Here is a 9,884-nt window from a genome sequence, read left to right as displayed (position 1 = left end):
CAGCGCCTACAAGCATTCAGCCAATCAACCCACGTATATCAACAACGGTACTTCAATAACCCTTTGCATATATGACGAACCCTTGGAAAGCTAGATTTGCGAAAAAAACCTTCTAGTTTCTGCATGACAGCCAACACTGGATTTCAAAAGACCTTCCGACAAAAAATGTGGTCATCAATGCTAGAACCAGTTTCAGCAAGATACATAGCTAAGAGGACACAAAAACCAGTAATAGAATTCACCATTACAAGTACATTCATCATATTACAATGGATAATTTCATTTTCTTGTAACAGAGGTACCAACATCTACAAGGCAGGACTCGAATGATACTCACACCAGAGGCCATAAGGTTAAATTCATACTGACATCCCTTGTTACCAATCGTACTTCTACCATGACGACCACAGAGCAGTTTAATTCATACTCAGGAACTGAAAAAACTTGTCAGCAATCTTCAATGCTTTTTCCTAACAGGAATTCAACTCAATCTTCTCTAGCATGCCAAGATGTTATTTGACAAGATTAAATTGCATCTCAGCATCACTGGAGTAATAGCAGAACAATTTGAGCATGCATATGGTGCAGGCTGATCCTCATGCATCATCTACATGGCTCTGCATTCTTATTTCAATATCATTGCAACTGTGTTTCTTCAAGACCCAAATGCTTCACTGTTCAATGGAAAGGAAAAGCACACCATCACTTAGGCACCTGATGATGAAATTGATGCATGTAGGTTATTTGCATCCATCATTTCAACTTCACAGACTGATGCAGTTCTTGAACTTCCACTGTCTTCAAGCTCCAATGAATTGAGTCTGGATTCTCGTGCAGCAAGTAATTCGTATCTGGACCATTAATAACAAAATAAAAACATAGAGCAACATATCAAGAAGCAACATTTACCACAGTATGGCCATTAAGGCAGACTAACTGTCACTTAAAGAACTCCAAATGCAAGAAATAGTTGTTCACTTCAAATAGAAACTCAAGGATGGGCCCATCCCACCAAAAAATGAATCCAGATGCCTCAAAACCATGCTTAATAAGTTCATACCTATACAAAACAAAAGGTTACGTCGCAGACTTATCAAACTACAATCATCAACCACGTCAGCAGCAGTCAACTGCACCTGACATTAACTCAACGTTGACTCATTGATGTCATTAAATGTGTCATAAACTTAAAAGACTTGTCGAAGTTTTCCGTGACCCCTAAGTCCTCCATGGGCAGCATTGATTCACTCCATGGAAAAATATTCAGCACAAATCTGACGAAACTTCTCATAGCTGATGCTTATTCCTGACTGAGCCTCAAAACTCTGTAAGATAGAATTTATGCCTTGCAGCCATAGTCCTCAATTTTGCTAAGCAAACAATCATCATTAACATATAGTAGTCATTCTGAATCTAGGGATCCTAGGGAGAACAATAAGATCGAGATCCATGACCAAAGGCCAAGATAAAACTTCCATGATGGTTAGAAACAAATCCAGGGATAAAGAATCCCCTTGCCAAATGCCCCATGAGCTGCAGAAGTCAACTCCTACTCCATGGATAACGACTCTAGGAGAGAAAACCAATTCCATACAAGTCAAACTGTTATTGTTCCAGTCCTCATGACAACCCAAATGTAATAGGGCATTAAACCCAAAAAAAAAAAAATTACTTAGCTGGTTATTTTCCTTGTTCAAGTACAAATTAAGCAGATGGCTACAGAATAGAGGACCAGTTTCATGGTACTAGTAATCAAAATTTGGATCAAACAGCCTGGAAGGTTAGTCTGTTGATTATTGAAAATGGTTTGGTTAAAAATCCCAGACATTTCCTTGATCTTATAAAGAACATCACATAGACCTATACGCCTGAACCGGGTAAATCTTGAGGTTTCCCGCACCTTGGAAGTTAGCACTTAGCACGAGGCACATTCAATCTATGCTACACCTTTCCAAAAGCAAAACACCTGTCACAGCATTAACTCATCCCTGACCACATTCAACCAATACACCTGACAAAACTTTGCCGTGAAATTCTGAGAGGTCTTGTTACTGGTGATATTCATAGATTTAACTGAATTAAATATTTCATCTGGGGATACATCCACCAGCAACTTTCCGTTTTTTTCTGCTGAAAGCCTGAAACCACCAAAAGTACCCTTGCTAAGATATACCAGGATCATCTGGATTCAGATTCGATTTGGATCTGCATCCAAAGAGTTGTGTGTTATGTCCTACTGTAGTTATTAGTACTTATTAGGAATATAATTGTCCTTTGTAATTTGTAATGAAATACAATTAGGTCATGAACTGCACATGCGGGTATGCGACTGCAACAGCATCTATCTCTTTCCTTCCATTTTTCTCTCCCTGTTTTTTGTTCAACACTGCTTCTAGTTCTCGCATGCTTTTTCAGATTTCTTTCATGGTGTCAGACTGGTATTAAGATCCCAGAGCTGCATTTTCCTCTAAAAAATTGTATTTTCAAGTTTCAACATATCTGTATCTTTTCCAAATCTTCATTTCTGATTTCCTCTCTCTCCCTCTTTAATTTTTTCTTGTCCTACCTTTCTGCATTGCTGAATCTTTTTTCCTTTTTTTTTTCTTCTCCTTCCACTTTTCATCTTTATTCCCTCTTCCCTGTCTTGTCACATATATTCTTTTCCTTTTGTATTCCTTCACCTGTGTTTATGTGTTATTTTCTCTGTTAACATTCAATACAGATCTGGTCCTCATATCACTTTCTTTGATCTGAATGGATCTCAATTTCTGTTCACGTGAAATCAGATTTGTTCCTATGAAATAAAACCTGTTCATGCAAGCTTTTCTTTATTTCTATTGGTCTAGTATTTGTGGTCACAAAATTAGAGCTTTTTCCCCCGTATGCATGTGGCTTCTGTTCTTGGATTTCATCTCTATCAAAATGTAATGGGTCAGACCCTTAGTCTCCTTCCACACTTGACTTTACTTAATAATCTAGTCAGATGGCTTGTCAGTTCAATTCCCTGCCGTTCTTTTTTGTTCCTATCATCTTACATATTTTAGTTCTTCAATTATTCTTTGTTTTGGCCATTGATTCAACATATAACTTTTTGAAACAACTTGTTTTCGAAAAACTCGAACAATAGCTTCTTGATTTGGAAAAGACAAATTATTCGTTTTATTAATACTGAGATCTCTCTGAAGACCTTGACGTGTCAGTTCCAGTCACACCAGAATTCATTAGCTAGGAAACTAAGGATAAATTGGGAGTGCTTCTGTGAAACTTGTCTGAAATCCTGACTTTGTTTCTTGGATGAAGCACGGCCAAGCTTTTTGTTGTCTACACTTTTTCTACTTTATCTCAAAAGGTGCCAGTTTCCAACCTTGATTATTGTTCAATAAGAGAGTTATAGGAGAAGTTAGTTCATACATATTCTCAAATATCAAAGGCCATGATTATATATCTTAAGCCTATTTTGAGTTCCCTCTTCACAATAATCAAAGTCCCAATCAAATTGCCTTCAATCCCCTCCAACATAGGCAAATCAAACTTATCAAAACTGACCGACATTTTATCAGACAAAAAATTGAAGACAAGGAGATTATGCCTTATTATGTGCATGCCGAGAATAAATCGTTGTTATTCACCAAACTCCAAAGGTTTAACCAAGCATAGGGTTTGCTTACTTGAAAAGGCAAGTTGTCCATGATTCAAAGCTATGTACAACTTGATGGGGCTACAAAGATGTACGAGATGAGATGGATTGAGATCTGATTGGAATCTGGGTGCAGAAGTGTTATGTTGTGTCCTATTGTAGTTACTCTTACTTGTTAGGGACATAATTGTCCTTTGCAAAATAAACCATTACCTTATAATGGAATACAGTTAGGTCATATTGACAATCCTTAAAGAGAGAACCTGACAAGTGTATGGTTTTAAACCTTCAGTTATCAATTAATTGCTGAAGCATCCTTCAGTTATCAACTAACCACCAAAAACATCATTGCCATGCAAGAAATGTCCAGAAATCACAAATGAAGAACTCACTTTTGTTATAGGCAGTGAAACTAATGTGACACCAAATAATCACTATAAAGAGTGAGATTTACAAACAAAAATCAACACATAATATACATAGATGAAAACAACGACGACATACACACGGAAAGAAGAAGAAAGGGGGTGGGGAAGAGAGATGCTTACTGTTGCACATGATTCTTGACAAGCTTAAAATAAATGTCCCAAAACTGTCTCTCCTTCATATGACGAGGACATAAAACATACCTAAGTTGAGAAATTTCCTGAAAAATCCAAGTCAGAACATCTTAACATCTTGCTATATTAGGACATAACACTGGCCAGTGGGAGTACCATAAAATTACTAATAAATACTATATCATCTACAACAACAAAAAATATCCCATAGCTAACATATCTAGAAAGAATAGTTATGTCATATTGTACTTGAATGTGGGTATGATACAGAAAACAGTGCAGGTACACTTATATCATGATAGAATATTGACCTGTCTGACCACGTCTATGAAGTATCTTAGTGTGTCCAAGAATGATTTTGGGTCAACGGAGGGTGTTGATGCCAAGTGAAGTGTCCATGTGATATAGGAAAATAAAGAGTAAAGGATGATAAAAAATCATTACATGTAATGGGTCACTATAACTATAAGTAAGCTTTCAGTCCAAAACCTAGCATAAAGCTCTGGCATGGATTTTGATGATAAGATCATCATTCAACAGATATATGGAAAAAGACACCAATTCCATCACTTGGAAGAAAAGGGGATAGGAAGATAGAATCATGGAAATTAAATACATACAAAAGTATGAGAAACTTATCAGAAATGGAGAATCTAACTATATCAGGCCACAAGATAGTATCCTATATATCTGGAATAGCAGTTGCTTCATATTTTCAGGCTTATTTTTGCAGTCATGTTTGTGATCCAAAAGTTTCCAGAAGGTATCGTTCACACAACTTCAGCAAGTAGTTCTAGCTTCAATAAGTTTTGGAATCCTTACATGGATGGTGGTCAAGCTATAACATATTAATGTTGAATCACTTTAAGCAACTGACAACCTTGTAAAGATAAGCCCTAATCTTAGTGTTTGTACACTACTAAGTCACATGAACGCCTCTAAGAAGGCGGGGTACCCATGTCAACCCAACTTGACATAGACATGGCACAGGTGCAACATGGAACATGCCTAGGGTGCAACATGGGCCATGTTAGGTGTGGTCAATGGACCTGAGGCCAAATCTATCCTTTTTCAGACTCATGTCAAAATCGACCGAGTCCACGGCTGTCCAAAATTTGGTTTTTTTTTCCCAATTACACTGTGTATAAATGTTGTAAGGCCATCAGACCTCGATCAAAGTTGAATGCTGGAGCACACTACACACGTGTCCAACCCACCAATGAACCCTCATCATCCTCCGGCATTGTATGACCATCTCTGATGAGGAAAACATTTTTTCTGGCGAGGTGGCAACAATATCTTGTGTGATGTCTATATTTCTCCAGTGAATGAAGTGACAAAATGGTGAGCTTATTCTTTATTACCCAGCAAACCCTAGTTTCTCTTGTTTTTTTCTCTCTTCTTTCCTTTATCTGGTGTGCACATGTATATTCACTGGCCTTTTTACCCTTTTCAATTTTCATCTACCTCTTTCTTTTTCTGATTACAATTTTCCAGTAGTTGCAGCATCATGCATATGTTCAGCTGATTATTTATTTTTCTTCTTGTGTATGCTACTGACTACGCTACCAGATTTACAAATTATTTACAAACTATATCACATGGGTGCAAGGTGTGGTTACTGGTGTGGGTGCAGATGCAGCAATTTTTCAAAAAAATGTAAGAGTAGGTGCTTTGTTAATAAAATACCAGTAGAAATAGTATCAAGGTATAAGTGGATGATGAAGTCCTCGTATAATGAGAATGCTAGGAGCCTAGGAAACACTATAACCTGTTTATATAAGACTGAGAAAAATGAATTGATGAAGACACATGAAACTCAGCATAATCTTCTTTTCTAAATGACAAATTTTTTAAATCTCTAGAGTCTAGACAGATCCTGAGATTTTGATTGTTGATCTAGAAAGCACCATGGCCTTTAGGAGACACTAGCTCTCAGTCACGAGCTTGACAGAAACAATAGGCACTACAGTTTTCCAATTATGTAAGCATATCCTTGAGTCCTCTACTAGAATGCTAGTCTAGACTCTAGAGTTAAATCTACCTCACTTAAGGACTTACCAGGTCCAAGGTTTCTATTCAGCTGGAGTCATGTAAGCATGAGACACAGTTGAGAATCCAGCATAAAAATTTCAACTCTGCTATCAAAACCGCCAGGGGGCTAACATTGCCTCTGGAGAACTTCATCAAGGTTAACTTACAAACTGAAGAACAAAATGAACATTTTCACTTATCAGACTTTTCAGGCAAGTTATCATGCAATTCAGTAGCTTATCATCTTTGCTGTTAGAACTAATCTCCTTGACACTTTATTTCATATAAACATCCTTATGGTACACTTCGAACCTCATGAGATTGGCGTAACAAAAAAACTGAATCCACTTCCACCTTCAAGAAATACGACTTGCTCCATAAAACAATATCCGTTTCCCTAATTTCTCTTATTCACTCCCAGCTTCTAAGGTTACAAGTTCAATAATATAGATAATAGGCATACCTAAGAATATAAATACTTCTACAAACTCCTTTTGTACAACTATACAAAAGCTATGTTCTTCCATCAAATTAAGACATTATATTCATATTCGAAAGTTAAAATAACATTACCATGGATATTAGATCAGATAGTTCATTTATTAGCTGCTGGAATATTTAACTAGATTTCAGCCTTCCAAGTATGCAAGACAAGAGTGTTTTCGAGAGATTGCATCCCAGAAACGATGGAAACTTAACACGTTGGTCAGAGACAACCAGTTACTAAGCATATTATTCGGCTTGACATGAGAATGGTATACATTTGGTTGGTTGTGGATACAAAATGGACATTGAGGAAGAATTTGTAACTTCTGATACAGACGTTTCGAATTCTACAGTAGCCTTTGCACAATATTATTTGTAAAAAAAAAAAAAAAATGGTGCCTTCAAAGAAGACGAGTTAAGGGAAAAAGAGCATAGTGCAAGACACGCCAAAGGACCAAAACCAACATAGTAAAAACGAATAACAGAAATTATCGTCATGAAAAAAATGGCGTGGAGCGAAATAACAACACCTTGACATTGGAGAGCATAAGATTGGCATGCTTCACTTGCCATTCGGTGAGATCCTGCCTAACGTTACCGACCAAAGGGGCGTTCTCTGGCTCACCAACTCCGCCTACTAATCGCAGGTTTCCGGGCAAAACAAGAAAGTAGTATCAACAAATTACAGACAAGAAGAGGTATAAGGGAAGATTCCGAAGAATACCATCGTCTTGTTGGTGCTTCTTGAAGGTGTCCAAGGTGAAACCCTTGACTAATTCCTGCAACTGGTCGGTGATGCCAAAGCGAACCAGTGTCTCTTTGTCATTCCCTTGTCTGGGCTGCTTGTTCTTCTGTTGATTCCTTGAGCCGAAAGACTTGGTACCCCTTCTGAGCCAAGAAGACCATCCATATTCAAGGTTCTTGTTGTTGGCGCTCATGATGGAGCAAAGGAGGAGAAGAATGGAAGGCGTCGCTATGTAGTGGTCCTGATCCTCGATCAAGTAGCGTTTTATTCGACTGAAGCCAGCAGTTGGGCTAGCGAACTACAAAAACCCACCCGGTTACCTCTGCCGTTAGCTCCAAGAGGAGGACGTCGATGGGAGATGGGACCCCCTCCTCGAGGGCGTCTGGACGGACGCAACACTAGTTATTCATATCAAGCTGTGCAGTGGGAGAGCCCCTACCATGTTTCGTGTCCCTCATTTGAAAATACAAGGAGTGTTAGCGCGTCGGGATTGGATCGATACGCTTACTACCAAACATATGACCCATTGGATGGGCAGGAACGAATCTCGACACAAAAGGTAGTAAAATTAAATGTAAAATTACAAACTCTAAAAAGATTAAGATGCGAGTCAAATCTTTATAACATGATAGAAACAATCATCACCGAATTCGATTACAACTACTATTTAGTCCCATCCCTTTGGAACAAGTTTAATTGCCCGAATAACTTGTCTGGGAAGGCCAGAAGTCGCCATTCGACAAGAGTCAATAAAAACATTACTACCAAAATCTCGGATAGCTTCTCCAAGTTTTAGGCATGCCACTTCTGGACTTTCATGATCTTTTGTCTGCCCAGAAAGAGTTTGATTAATAAAAGTCTAGGGAGGTGTTTGGATGACACCCTCTAAAACTTGGTTTCCAAAAAAATTGATTCTTTGATGAGCTTTCGAAAAGCTGGTTTGCCAAGTTTCGATGACCAGGCAAAACTAGCTTTTCACTATTTCAAACTATGTTTTTGTTTGGATGAAAAAAAAAAGATTTTTTGAGTATGAGTTCAGTTAAATATTTGATGATAGTTACAAATGTGTTCGTTGGCAATTATGTACATATACAACCTTGGGACATTTTATAAATAATTCAATAGATACATTATATTTGCAGATTGGGCTTTCAATTTCTTGAGATGGATACTTTGACTCAGTTTTTTAGCATCATATGATAATCTTGCCCTTATTGGCATCATTTGTCGTGCTTATGTGCTCTAATAGAAAAAATGCTAATTCTTGAGAGAAGATCAATTAATGAACCAAGTAATAATAGTAGTACTAGTACATCTTGGCATTTGATCAAATCGATTATCTTGTGTAATTGTCAAATCCTCAGGACCCAAGTTCCCATTTAATGTCCATCTATTTCCACACTGAAAAGTCATTCCTAGAAAAAGATACAAAGCACAAAATCAGATTCATAACTGTCCCCCATCAAAACTGAGTTTTTGATGAAAAACCTAGTGGGGTCCAGGTTTTTCATCCGCATGTGAAAATACTGTTTTGTGAAAACCCAATTTCTACAAAACATCGTTTTCTTTTCATCCAGGTACTTGCAAAAAGTGGTTTTGGAGGTAAAACTAAACCCGGTTTTACCTACAAAACCAGGTTTTAAAGTGGCATCCAAATGGCACCTAGAACTTTTTTTGTCTGAATCGACCAACCATAAATATCCATCCAAGAAATCAAACTTGCTCTTAGGGATTCTATATATTGAACTGAGTTTGGCAACATCAAATTCATTCTTAAGGGCTTGATGGAGACAACCTCACATAAAAGAGAATTGGTATGAGTAAGAATCCAAATGATCCCTCCGCATCTTTGCCTCACATAAAAGAGAATTGGTATGAGTAAGGCAATAGTTTAATTTCCAATAAAAAATATTGGTTTATGCATATGAAGAGCTCGTAGTACCATAAATCATACTAATTTCATACTTCATCTCTTTCTCTCTCTCTCTCTCTCTCTCACACACACACACATTTGTGCTGCAAATTTTATGTGTTAGGTGTGCTAACTCGTGTTGCTGCGACAGATAAAGTCATGCTACAACTAAGATAACGTAATACTTGCATGTCTATATTGCTTCATTTTTTTCCTGCATAATGATTCCGCATCTCCCTCCTTATATACATGTATATGAATTTTTATATTTTAAAATGCAAGTTATTGATGCTTTGTAGATATTTTCTTTAGGTCTTCTTTTCTAAATTTACTAGCTTGAATTCTTCCAATTTCAAGAAATAGCTTACATTGTATCTCAGCATCTATGTATTACAATATGCGGTATCATTCAAGAAGCTTTTAGATTAGATTGTATGTTCTCTTGGAATATTGCATATATTTGAATACAGCAAAGCCACATGTAACTCAGGGTTCGCAAGCGTGTCTACC

General features: G+C 37.3%; 1 protein-coding gene across 2 annotated transcripts; it reads right to left on the bottom strand.

The window, feature by feature from the left end:
- Positions 1–209: 209 nt before the first annotated feature.
- Positions 210–7,901, bottom strand: LOC116251431 (uncharacterized). 2 transcript variants are annotated; one of them, XM_031625707.2, is made up of 4 exons: positions 7,442–7,901; positions 7,248–7,351; positions 4,186–4,283; positions 210–851 (listed from the first exon to the last, which is right to left on the bottom strand). In XM_031625707.2, exons 1-4 carry the CDS (start codon positions 7,653–7,655, stop codon positions 707–709), a joined length of 561 nt encoding a protein of 186 aa, XP_031481567.1. In that variant the 5' UTR covers positions 7,656–7,901; the 3' UTR covers positions 210–706. The 2 variants fall into 2 exon arrangements, with proteins under 2 accessions (XP_031481567.1, XP_031481566.1); XM_031625706.2 differs by having other exon boundaries at positions 7,248–7,354; positions 7,442–7,898.
- Positions 7,902–9,884: the final 1,983 nt, after the last annotated feature.

The sequence above is a fragment of the Nymphaea colorata genome, chromosome 3 (genome assembly GCF_008831285.2).
Source record: "Nymphaea colorata isolate Beijing-Zhang1983 chromosome 3, ASM883128v2, whole genome shotgun sequence".
Taxonomy (NCBI): domain Eukaryota; kingdom Viridiplantae; phylum Streptophyta; class Magnoliopsida; order Nymphaeales; family Nymphaeaceae; genus Nymphaea; species Nymphaea colorata.
The sequence above is the reverse complement of the archived record's forward strand: the minus strand, read 5'-3'. Positions and strand labels throughout refer to the sequence as shown.

Coding starts and splice junctions, on each gene's coding strand:
- LOC116251431 (XM_031625706.2), bottom strand. CDS start 7,655: ATGAGCGCCAACAACAAGAACCTTGAATATGGATGGTCTTCTTGGCTC. Junction 7,355..7,441: donor GAAGCACCAACAAGACGATG/GTATTCTTCGGA, acceptor ACCTGCGATTAG/TAGGCGGAGTTGGTGAGCCA. Junction 852..4,185: donor GTCAAGAATCATGTGCAACA/GTAAGCATCTCT, acceptor TTAATGGTCCAG/ATACGAATTACTTGCTGCAC.